At 35.9% G+C, this 13370-nt stretch overlaps 2 protein-coding genes across 2 annotated transcripts; one reads left to right on the top strand and one right to left on the bottom strand.

Moving 5' to 3' along the window:
* The first annotated feature begins 6577 nt into the window (after positions 1-6577).
* LOC107800229 (F-box protein MAX2 homolog B-like) lies at positions 6578-9268 on the top strand. The gene has a single exon (XM_016623380.2). The coding sequence runs from the start codon at positions 6749-6751 to the stop codon at positions 8927-8929; it is 2181 nt and encodes a 726-aa protein (XP_016478866.1). The 5' UTR covers positions 6578-6748; the 3' UTR covers positions 8930-9268.
* Positions 9269-11127: 1859 nt separating this feature from the next.
* LOC107800230 (phospholipase A1-IIdelta) lies at positions 11128-12972 on the bottom strand. Its single transcript, XM_016623381.2, has one exon. The coding sequence runs from the start codon at positions 12690-12692 to the stop codon at positions 11280-11282; it is 1413 nt and encodes a 470-aa protein (XP_016478867.1). The 5' UTR covers positions 12693-12972; the 3' UTR covers positions 11128-11279.
* Between the last annotated feature and the right edge of the window lie 398 nt (positions 12973-13370).

Below are 13370 nucleotides of genomic sequence, written 5' to 3'. Positions count from 1 at the left end.
GTAGTACGAGAATGGCACATATCAGCCCATCCAAACTGGACAACTGCTTACACATTCATGTCATTGTAAAATGTCTAGTGATAGGTTACTCCAAGTTAAAAGCACTGATTTACAATTACCAAATCAGAAAAACGTTATTATCCACAAAGAACGACAATCTTTTAGGGGCCCCAAAATATACCAACAAATCTAATCCACAACGAATACTTTGGGATAAGGTTTCGTAGCTTTTTGAAATATGTCCCAACTCGACAATGTAGATAATGCTTTATTACCCCTCCATTTAATTATATAATAATGTCTTACTTTAATTAATACACTAAATTAAAGAATATAAAAATCTTGCTGTCTTAAGCGAATAATGTGTGTAGCGAATTCTTTAAATTTTATTATTTTAAATAAATCATATCATTTCTACAAAAGCTACTAAAATTAAAAAAAATGAATTAAGAACTTGCGATATACATAATGCGGTATATTTTTATTTTTCTCTCTTTCTCTCTCCTAGTCATAACTCTTTCCTCTCAAGAAATATTTTCATAACATTTAGGATATGATAATCCCAAAAGCCATTTTTTCTTCTTCAAAAAAAAAAGAAAAAGAAAGAAGCAGATTGATTACTTGATTAGTTGGTAACTTCTCACAATATATTGCTTTGTCTTATCAACTTGTATATATCCACAAAAGGAAGTGACACTTCTTTTTTTGGTATATCTTCCTTCTATCCTGATCTAGAGCTTAACTTTTTGTAGTGTTAGAATAGGAGTTCCAATGCACTCATAATTGTGCCAATAAAGCACTAAAGTTTACTTCTATTAACATAAATTAAACCATACAAACCATCAATGTGGTAGATGGATAGGATTTTTTATTATGTAGTATCTCGAAAGGAAGTTGTCCCTCGTGAATTAGGAATAGCTATTTTTTAATTTTATAATGAGTTATCTTTTGTTGAGTTTGTAAAGAGCTAGTAAAAGAAAGTGACTCGCACACATAAAAAATGTATCTAGAGGAAAAATTGGTGTATTTTTTCCTCGCATTCGAGATATATATAAGGCCTAATCCAAATTTACTTGAGATTAATTATGCCTAATTCCAAAATTGTAAGTATTGCTTATTTATGATAATTAATCAGCCCTATTACTTTGAGATTACTTGGTTTATGTCAGGTGAGCTCTTTCGAATCCTGCGGATATACCTTATCAGTAAAAGAATATTCTTAAGGATAATGTTTTTGACGTACCTCAAATTTTTGGTGTATCTCCATGATATTTTCAATACTTTCCATCTTGAGTGGAGGAGTTCGAGTTTTGGGTATGAAAAAATTTTAATAGAAAAGATTTCCCTCTCTAATGAATCTTACATGGCATATATCCGAATTAGAGTATAAAATCAAACATTCAATAAGTAATCCAAAAAAAAATTACTTAAAATTCCTCCTTTACTTCATTTTAAGGGTGTTAAACGGGTCGGGTCAGCCCGGTTCCGGACCGGCCCAGACCGGTAGAAGGGGACTGGGTTGGGCTGGGTTAAGGACGACTGGCGGGTTGCACCGTTTACATTTGAAATACCGGTTACCCGGACCGGTATAACCCGGTCGATGAACAGTGTTGTTAAACCGGTTAACCGGCCCGGCCCGGCCCGGTTTAACGGTAAAAAAAATTTAATTTTTTTAAAAAAAAAACTGGGCCCAGATCTGACCGTTGGCAACGATCCATTTCAGAAAATGGTCGTTGCCCAACGGCTCAATTGCACAAATAGCCCAATTTTGTTTTTTTTTTTAAATTAACCCCCCTTTGAAAAACTATAAATACCCTCCCCCCTCCTCATTTCTTCACTCATCTCTCAATTCTCATACTCTCTCATTCTTCAATCTTCATTCTTCATCTATTAAGGTGCAATCAACTATTTGACTTTTTTTTTTGGAATTTAATTTATCGTAGTATTTACTATTTGAAGTTTGAACAATTGAACTTCAAAATTGGAACAATTGACGTTTCTTCGTGGTAACATTGGAGTTGCGAAATCATCAAGTGCTCAATTTATTGTCAAATTCGGTGCACTCCCTCCAACTCTTTCTCTTATTTACTATTTTATTTGCATATTTATTTGTTGCTAGTAGTAAATTTTTTACAATATATTTAATGTTGCAAAAAGAGCTTATAACAAGGTTACTAATCGGGAAAATAAAAAAAGAGCTAGTACTTCAGCTTCAGCATCTGGTAGTAATTTAAATACCTCTCCAAATATTCCTGAAACATTACCTGATAATAATATAGATTATGAATAATTGCAGAAAGATTTTAGTATAGATGATAATGAATTAGAAATGGAAGATGAGATACCACTTACACCTAGTAGTGTTGGAGCTGCTAGCAGGGGTGGTGGTCGTGGTGCTAGTAGTAGCCCACATGTGGCCCCAACTAGTAATCGTAGAAAAAGAAGTAAGGTTTGGAAATTTTTTGAGGAAATAGAAGGTACTGATAGAGTTAAATGTAAACTTTGTAATGATACTTTTAAACATAAGATTGGAGGACAATTAGGGGGACTGAGACACTTAGTAGACATATGAAAATTGAGCATCCTATAGAATGGGAATATGATGGAGATGGAAATCAATCAACTCTAAACCCTACTACTGGAGGTCTTGTGAAATATGATAAAATGAAGGATCGTGAGAAGTTAGCAAAAATGATTGCTTTGGGTTGTCTACCTTTTTATTTTGCTTCTTCATCATATCTTATTATGTATATTCAAAAGATTTACAATCCTTTATTTAAAGGTATCCCTAGAAGTACTTGTAGATCTCATATCTTTAGACTTCATAGACAATATCAAACATACATACGTTATTTGTTTAACCACCTTCCTTGTAGAGTTTCTCTAACTTCTGATATTGGCCATGCTGTTAGTGGAAATGATTATTTGACAATTACATGTCATTGGATAGATGATACTACTTGTATGTAAAAACTTATTATCGCTTTTAAATATGATGAAGATCAGAGTCATACTGCTGCGTTTATAAGTAGTACTATTTGTGAAGTTGTTGAATTTTATAATCTCAAGCAAAAAGTATTGTGTATGTCTTTTGATAATGCTTCTAACAATAATGCCGCAATTTCAATATTAAAACTGCATTTGCAACCACCTCTTGATGAAATTTTTCATGCTAGGTGTGCATGTAATGTTTATAATTTAATTGTTAAAAGTGGCCTTGATTTATTTTCAACTGAGATTACTCATGTTAGAAGATCATTTGGTGTTATTCAAGGAAATAATAGACAATCTAGAATAAAGGAATTTAAGAATAAGTGTGTCCAGTATAACCTTAAACCCAGATTCATGCCAGACGAAATTGTTACTAGATGGAATTATACACATATATTTTTAAAATGTTGCTACAAATATAGATTCCCAATAACTGAAGTTGCTAATGCGCATCACTGATCCAAACAGTATGTTAACAACTACTACTTGAGAGGTCATTAATGATGTTGTTAAATTTTTATATAAATTTTATACAGCTACTGTTGAGTTTTCTGGAACATATTACCCTACTGTTACTATGGCTTTAGTACATATAGCTGAAATTTCTTTTTCTACTCTTTGAATTTTGAGAAGAAAGAAAAATATATGGATGTTGTTGAAAAAATGCAAGCAAAATTCTAAAAATATTTCTTTCCAATTCCTCTGATTTACTTAATTGGTGCTGTTTTAAATCCTTCTATTAAGATGTCTGATTGTCACCAATTAATGAATGTTTTATATACTTATATGGAGATTGGACCAACTGAAACCCAGATATATATACTTGTATGAACAAGCTAAATGAATATTTACAACAATTATATAATTATTATGCAAATGTAATTGATGTTGCTGCTCTTAATGTAAGCAATGTTAATCCCACTATGCACTGTACTACTTCTGCTACTGTGGATGATGAAGAAGACCTTGATAGTTTTAATATTTTTTCTACATTTTCTAACTCTCAAACCAGTAGCAGGAACATTGATGAACTTCAATTCTACTTGCAGAAGCAAAAAGAGCCTCGCACAAAGGAATTTTCACCGTTGGGATGATGGCATGAGAATGGAAAGCAATTTCCTGTTCTTTTTTGCTATGGCTCGGGATGTGATGAATGTGCCAATTTCAACTGTTGCATCAGAGAGTGCATTTAGCCAAGCAAGACAACAACTTGGAGACACCCGTCACTCATTGGGAAGCAATGCTTTGGAAGTTTTAGTATGTTTCAGAGATTGGATTAGATCGGAACGAAGAAATCAAGGACGTGAAAATGTTGATAGCCCAGAAGACGAGGAACTTGGAGATATATTAACACATGGTAACCCATCCGAATTTAACACTCTAGAAGAAGGTCACTCAGTTCATATTGATTATGAAGAACTTACTAAGGCAATGCAAAACCTTTGAATTTACTCTTTTTTGGTTAATTTACTTGTTGTTAAATGTAAACCTTTCAATTTGTAAGTTTGAATTTTGGAATAAATGTAGCACTTGCAATTTATAAGTGCAATTTTTTCCCATCTTCCTTGTATTCTTTATATTAATACAAAGTATTAATATAATTTACAATAGTTATACAAAATACAAAAAAAAAAAAAATTTAAAAAAAAAATACTAAACTCGGCCCCCTCAACATGTAACCCTTACGGTTCAATTTTTACCAGAATAAACCCGAACCCGTTAAATCTGGCATGCCCCAACCCGTAACTGGCCCGGACCATAACCCGTACGGATACTAAAATTTCCTACCTAGCCCGGCCCGGCCCACCCGTTAAACCCCCATACTTCATTTTCACCCTTGATGCAATTGTGGATATGGAGATGCCAGGTGGATCATTACATTAAAAGGCCATCGACCGTCCGCGGCAAATGGCCTTCGTAGTTCCACTATCTCAACCTCTATTCATGACACGCTTTCGTTTTTCTCCCTCACATTTTAAGTGGGCGTGTAAAATTTTAAAAAATAGTGAAAATAATATGTGAAAATTTGAGTTGTATTTGGACATGAAAATAATATGGGTTAATTTTGAAGTTTTATGAATGATCTGAGTAAAAATTTTGAAAAAATAGCTTTTTGAAGTTTTTAAAAATTTTGAAAAATTTCAAAATTCATCTTCAAGTGAAAATTACAAATTTTATGGCCAAATGCTGATTTTAAAAAAATGTGAAAATTTTCCGAAAAAAAAGTAAAAAAAATTCTTATATCCAAACCGGGTCTAATAGTGCTAAAAACTTTGTACTTAGAATCAAGAAAATAGCAATTTAGATATATAAGGATCTAACACAAAAAGAAACACAATAGAAAAAAAAGAAAAAAAGAAAGATAAAGATTTGAGTTCGGACTATCAACCAATCTACTTAAAACATGCAGCATTACAAATTAACTAGCATCTTAAAGTTCCTAATACGCGTATCACATTGTAGAAAAACACAAGTACTCTCTTTTGCATCAACTCTCATAAACATCAACTATCAAATTTTCACTGATAAAAAGAATAAATACATGTAAATTCATTATCGTTATAAGAATAACGGCTACTCGTTTACTGCAAAGAGAAAAACAGTAAAAATGACGAGCTGAATACTTAAATAGTTACTCAATTATTGAAAATAATTTAACAAAATTTCGTAACAAGGAAAGTTACTCAATTAATAAAAATTGTGTGACAATCACTTTTTATATTATATTTTATAACCACAAAGTTACTCAAACTGTTGGAAAATGGTTAACAAAGCCACTTTTCCTTATTTTGTAGTAAGAATATCGCTTTACTATTGCTATGTCACACCAAATATATTCTTAGCTGGAAAGTGTATTTATAGTAGCAATTGTGACACACAAAGTTTGAAAGCTAAAAACAATAAACATAAAATCCAACCACTTAAACCAATATAGGACTATCCGACCCATGAACCCGAACCCTTTAACGCAATCAGTGAAATTTTTGAGTCAAAAGAGAATTATCGCTCTCATTCGAAAGGTGGATGGAAGACTGTTTCCCACCCCTTAAAGGTTAAAAAGCAAAGTAAAATTCGCTTTATAAATTAATCTGATAAGTGTCACTTTTGTATAATTATTTTTGCATATTTATAATTAATGATAAAAAATAGATGTATTTAACTCGATATTGTAGACGTTTGTTTGGCAGAACTTGCAAATTACTCCCTTTATTCATTTTTAGTTATTTATTTTTGACTTTTCACTCCTTCTAAGAAAAAATAAATAAAATATATATTTTATAATTTTACCGATAATAATGATAGCATTTGAAAAATAATTTGAAGATGAATAGTTAATAATAAGAGTAAAAAAAAATATTGTCTTTATCTTGCTAAAATGGATAAATAAAAATATAATTATATTTTTAGTATAATGAACAAATAAAAATAAAGAGTGACAATTTTTTCACAAAATGATAGTTGGCGTGGAATGCACAACTAATATTATACACTCTCAAAAGGCTTAATTTCATCTATAAATTACCGTGGGAAGTTAAAGAAAAATCTTTACAGTTTAAAGTCATCTAAGACGAGTGTTAAACGCCCAACGACCAGCGGGTATGCATCACACGTGACACTCACATGGGTCTTGCTCATCGTCCCATTCCCTGCAACCCAGCATCCTGGTCTATCCCACCCCCACAAACACACCAATAGTTTATTGAGTTTCAAAAGCCCCATAATCCTCCATTTCTCATTTTTCAACAAGCTTTTTTCAATGGTAACTTCAGCTAGACCCACTACTCTTAATGACCTCCCCGACGTAATACTTTCCAACATAATCGCCGCCGTCTCCGACGCCCGCAGCCGCAACGTCGCCGCACTCGTCTGCCGTAAATGGCTCGTCCTAGAACGTTCCACCCGCACTTCCCTCACGCTCCGAGGCAACAGGAACGACCTTTTCATGCTCCCCACTTGCTTCCGATCCGTTACTCATCTCGACCTCTCGCTCCTCTCACCTTGGGGCCATCCCCTCCTCTCACCACGCGCCGCCGCAGATAACGACGGCGCTGATGATTCAACCCTCATCGCCCACCTTCTCCGCCACGCATTTCCTTCAGTCAGTTCACTCACTGTCTACGCGCGTGACCCGCACGTGCTCCAGCTCTTGCCCATCCAGTGGCCCCAGCTTAAGCATATCAAGCTTGTCCGATGGCACCAGCGTCCGCAGTTAGCAAGTGGGGATGAGTTCAACTTACTATTTCAAGGGTGCTCGCAACTGGCCTCGCTTGACTTATCTACTTTTTATTGTTGGACTGAGGATTTACCACCAGCCCTTGAATCGAATCCTGTTGTTGCGACTAACATGACTGTATTAAATCTCTTAAACGCTTCATTTTCGGAAGGTTTTAAGACGGATGAGATTAGAGTCATCACTAAATGCTGTCCTTATTTGAAAGATTTTAAGGTTGTTTGTATGTTTGATCCTAGATACATTGGTTTTGTTGGTGATGAGGCTTTGGTATGTATAGCTAAAAATTGTCCCAAATTATCTGTGCTTCATTTAGCGGATACGTCTGTTTTGTCTAATTGCAGGAGTGAGAGTGATCTAGATGAAGAGGGGTTTAGTATCGACGATGGGAAAATTAGTGTTTCGACTTTGATTGAGGTATTTTCGGGTCTTCCTTTACTTGAAGAGCTTGTATTAGATGTTTCTAATAATGTTAGAGATAGTGGTCCTGCTTTGGAAGTGCTGAACAAGAAATGTCCCAAGTTGAAATTGTTGAAGTTGGGGCAATTTCATGGCATTTCTATGCCAGTTGAGTCAAAGTTGGATGGTGTTGCGCTTTGTCAGGGATTACAATCTTTGTCGATTAGGAATGTGGGTGATTTGGATGATATGGGTTTGATTGCAATTGGTAGAGGGTGTACAATATTGGCCAAGTTTGAGATTCGAAATTGTAAGAAGATCACGATGAGAGGAATGAGAACGCTAGCTTCTTTGCTCCAGAAAAGTTTGGTTGATGTCAGTATATCTTGTTGCAAGAATCTTGGAGCATCTTCTTCGTTGAAAGCATTGGAACCGATACAAGAACGTATCGAGAGGCTTCATATTGATTGTGTGTGGGATAGTGTTGAAGAAATTGAAAATCTTGATGGTTGTGTTGAATACGGGTTTGATCTCAATAAGGCCAATGGCGGTGAGGCATCAAGCCATCCTGCTGGATTTGGGGACGCATCTGGATACGTTGATGACGATCTCATGTTTAACAGGAATAAAAGATGCAAATACTCCTATGATCTTAATAGTGTTTACGTGGAAGAGAATGGCCATGGCAATGGATATGGTGAACGAACATGGGACCGGCTGCAATATCTCTCACTTTGGATTGGTGTTGGTGAGCTTTTGACTCCTTTAGCAGCTGCAGGTCTTCAACATTGTCCTAATTTGGAAGAGATTAAGATTAAGGTAGAAGGAGATTGTAGGCTATGGTCAAAACCTTCAGAGAGGGCATTTGCTTTGAGCACCCTTATACGGTTCCCTAAGCTTGTGAAGATGCATTTGGATTGTGGAGATATCATAGGTTACGCACACACTGCCCCATCGGGCCAGATGGATTTGAGCTTGTGGGAACGGTTTTATCTCTTTGGGATTGGACATTTGAATCTCAGGGAGCTTGATTATTGGCCACCGCAAGATAGGGATGTTAACCAAAGGAGTCTATCACTGCCGGCAGCTGGGCTGCTCCAAGAATGCCTTACACTCAGAAAGTTGTTCATCCATGGAACAGCGCATGAACATTTCATGATGTTCCTACTTAGAATCCCAACCCTAAGAGATGTACAGCTGAGAGAAGATTACTATCCGGCGCCAGAGAATGACATGAGTACAGAAATGAGAGCAGGCTCCTTGAGCCGCTTTGAGGCAGCCCTAAACAGACGCCAGATTTGTGATTGATGCAAAACACTGATGATATTTTATAAATTTCAATATCTAATTTTCCTTGGTTTTATTCCTGATAGATGCAAGGAACAGATACTGTTATGCAACTTTCCGGCACCCAATAGTAATAGAGTACATTCCTGGCATAGTCATGTTATATTAAAAATCCAGATCCTGTGTATAGTTTTATGTACCAGTTAATTTACGCATCTTGAACAAAGAAGAGGGTCAATTTTGTGAGTGAAATTTTCTTACCGAGAGCAGTAACAGGTGTATGAACACTACTTTTGATTGTGCGGAAGTATGAACACTACTTTTGATTGTGCGGAAGTATGAACACTACTTTTGATTGTGCGGAAGTATGAACGTATGAATATTATGTTTCTAAATCTGGAAATCACACAACAGTTACAACTTGAGCCAGACATTTTTAAAACCTCTACATGTGTTTCTGTAAAATGAAAGAGATTGCAGACCAACACCTGCAAGTTGGTCTCTTCATTCAGCTCTGTCCAGCAGTCTGCTTACAACAAAATATGGGTAAACCAGGAGAAAAATAAATGAATAGTCTACACAGGCCTCTGGTATCAACATCTACAATTGACTGGAATTACCTGCAATTAGTCTACCAGATAGTCCTTCAGGTATCTCTAATCTTGATCTCTCGTCGAAAACAGTATAAACTACCTAAATGAGAGGAAAGAACTTGCTTTGACATAACCATTTGAAATAAAAATGTTAATTTTCCTAAAGCAATAAGAGAAAGCAATTAACCCATTAGCGAAATAGCGATGTCAAATTAGCATACCCACTCTGCTTGCACACACCATCCCATGGTCTGTCTAGGCTGCAGAGTTCCAGCTTAAAAGGTCACATTTTTACGTGAAAGGTTCATTAGGAATCAGTTCTGCAGCCATTGATACTTCTTCAGAAGTGCCAACTGATTTGGAATCTCTCCTAAGTGCATCTGTCATTATTCTTGAAAGCCCAAAATTACATATTTTGACAGTGGAGTGCTTATTCACGAGGCATTGAGATCATGACACTAACTTTATCCGATGTATGTACAGACTTCTAAGTAAATAACATTGAGGCATGGCTTTGCAGAGCTTCTAAATGGTTCTGAAATCAATTGCCACAAGCCCACAGATGAAGAACGTCTTTTAATTTGTTTGGTCAAAGGCTATGTTGCGCGGACCCTCCAAAATGGCGCCGCACCCGTATCGGGTCCTCCAAAGATGCACTATTTTTGAAGGATACGACACGCACCTACTGACATTTTCGGAGAGTCCGAGCAACATAGGTCGAAGGTTTAGCTGCATCAATGATTCTTTCAAGATTTGAGTGATTGTTCTCTTTTTCTTCTTCTTCTTCTTCTTTTTTTTACTTAAAGTTCTTTTGTATTGTTTTCATGTCCTATGTCAGTTCACCCTCATCCGGTTACATTTGTTTTCAGCATTTTTAGATATCTTATAAGCTCGAATTAATATGAGAAGAATTTGGAGAAGATATAAATAGAAAATAATATGGATTGTCTCTGTAATGTTTTGCAGATATTCTTTTCTTGCTACAAAAGATAGTAAGAACAGGGGAAGGAGGCCATGAAGGTTTATAGTTGTAGACTCGTTCTTATTAGGTAACTCATCCTCAACTATTTTATTTAATTTAAAGGAAATAACTGAAGAGCAATTGAAAAGTCCTTTTTTATCTTCAGTCTTGTTTCTTCTTCCCATGTACAAGTCTACCAGAGAGGATTAATTGGCATGGGCCATGATTCTTTAGGTAATTTTGTAGGGCAAGTTACACATTTGGGCGCTCGGCCAAAAATAATTACATCTGCTAGCCAGATATATAAAAAAATATGTATAAAATATGTATACTATGCATTAATATACAAAAAAATACACATCTTGCCGACTATTATTTTTGGCGGTGGCTATACTATATAGTTTTCCTTTTTTTTTTTTGTAAGTTCTTAGAATTGCAGAAGTAATGCTGAGTGCCGCACCTAGAGACGGATCCAGGATCTTAATATTATGGGTTCGACCTTTTAGTTTCTTTCATTGTACTTTTCAAATTATGAGTTCAAATCTAATTTTTGGCGAGATTTTCCAGAGTTTTCACATAAAAATCTATAATTTAGGTTGAAAATACTGGATTCGTATTAACATGGTGCCAAAGGAGTGGATCCGCCCTGACCTCACCTGACATTAGTACAATAGAACGTCGGTGATAATATACACATTGTTTGCAAGATAGACATTGGACGCATTCGCATTTACAAGTCCAAAGCAAGATTAACAATATCAAGTAGAAAATTGCAAACTGAACAAACTACTCATTTCCAAATATTTCTGAAAGCAATTCAATATTCAGGGACTGGAAGATCCTCATCTGAAGGTGGGGCCAGAATCCACTCCCCATTCTCATCAAGAACCATACTCCTATTCTTCTCTACCCACCATGACCCTGGAATCAAGTACTCATCTTTCAAGAAAGAAGATGACTTATTCACCAACGCTACACTCCTCTTCACCTTCAGCTCAAACTCTTTATCTTCCCCATTCCAACCAGCTACAACATGTAACATACCCTGCAAGTTGTGCCAGTCGCCCGTATCTCTCGAGTCCTTTAAGCTTGGAGATTTTCTGCTATCGATGACTAGTTCTGTACCTGTATTCGCATACCCCAACAGAGCACTTGGATAAAGGGTAATGAGATCAATCTTGTTCTTAACATGTAAGATATTCAAATTTGAGTATTCCTTGATCTTTTCGTTAAAAGCCTTGTTCCCAACTTGAGGACTCCCAAAGACAATAGCGGATACTGGAATATCAGTAACCCCATTTTCAACCACATCAAATGCTGCTAAAGTAGCTAAACTAGCACCAAGACTATGGCCTGTAAATGTTATGCTAAGATTCTCATCTTTATACTGCTGCCTTAATTCTTCAATTTTTGCCTGCAGCTGTTCTCTTGCACTTAGTTTCGTGAAGGGTGAATTTGGGTTGCTGGAAACGTAAATCTTGAGCCATCCATCCATTACTTTCGGCTCGTTCTCGTCATCATCACTGCTGCTTTTGCTGTTATCGCCGTTTACTCCACTTTTTTGCAGGGACTTGGGACGAAGCAAAGGCTTGCAGAGACTGGAAGCGAAAATCTTGAACCAGCCATCCTCGACTTTGGGCTCGTTCTCATCATCATCTTTGCTGTTTTTGCTGTTATCACCACTTACCCCATCATCACCATTGCTGCTTTTGCTGTTGTCACCATTTACTCCAATTTTTTGCAGAGACTTGGGACGGAGCAAAGAGTCAGCAGATTCAGGCCTGGCACCTAAGACATTGATCCATTCGTAATTCCTTGTTGTGCCACGGAAAGCAACATAAATTTCCCTACGGCCTAGTTCTTGGCTGACTTCATCAGTTGTAACAGCTATATAACCAATCCAATTGGATTCTCTGTCCCAAGCTTCGCGAGACAGAGAGTGGAGGAAAATGGCTCCAAGGGCGCTAATACGGGCAGTGGCATAGAGGAAGCCGGAGATTTTGTAATTGGAAGCAGATTCTAACATGACTTTTTGGAAGAATGATTTCTTGCCATAACGGCTGGTGCCACAATACTTGGAATTTTGGTCATTGTTGAAAGCATCATAAGTAGCTTGACAGAAGTCGCCGCAGCGGAGAATTAGCTGTCGTAGATTGAGATTTAATGGTTCAAGAAGACCTTCCCAGTTGTTGCTTCCTAACAGTTCATGCCATGTTGTTTCTGTCTCCATTTTATGTAACTAAATATAGATAGTTTCTTTTGATGGAGGTTAAGTACTGAGATGAGGTGTGGTTGAGGCTATAATGCTATGAAGATTTAAGAAGAAAGCAACTGCATTTTCCTCCACTAGTTTTCTTGATTACAATAGTACATTTTTTGTTAGATAAGGGGAGTCCACAGTTGAAGAGTATTGGAGTCATCATTATTGCAGGATATATAGACAAGACTTATTACACGTGAAACACATGTACTAGTTGTATTTTTTATTTTCTACAATAATGGTGTTGTACGGATCAATTTGCGTGTATATCAATTAATTCATGAAGGATCTGTTTGTCCAAAGATTTTTTTTTCATTTTTTTTTCAAAAATGTGTTTGTTCATGAAATTTTATGAGTTTTTGGAGATTTTTCGAAAATGAGTTTTTCAAATACCAAAAAGTGGTTTTGATCACTTTTCAAAATTTTCGGAATTTTTTTTTCTCCGCTCACAAAACTGTAATATTTTTTGAAGTGAAATGCATGTCTAAATATAATTTCAAATTTCAAATACCATTTTTCAACTTAACTTTAAATACTACTCCTATTTTTTTTTTCAAAAATTATAATTTTTATTTCCAAATGCCCACTAAGTTACTTGCTATTTTCGGGCCAAGCTTGTGTGCATATTAACTATTGCAACGGGTATCT

This window comes from Nicotiana tabacum, chromosome 8 (genome assembly GCF_000715075.1).
Source record: "Nicotiana tabacum cultivar K326 chromosome 8, ASM71507v2, whole genome shotgun sequence".
Lineage (NCBI taxonomy): Eukaryota > Viridiplantae > Streptophyta > Magnoliopsida > Solanales > Solanaceae > Nicotiana > Nicotiana tabacum.
The sequence above is the reverse complement of the archived record's forward strand: the minus strand, read 5'-3'. Positions and strand labels throughout refer to the sequence as shown.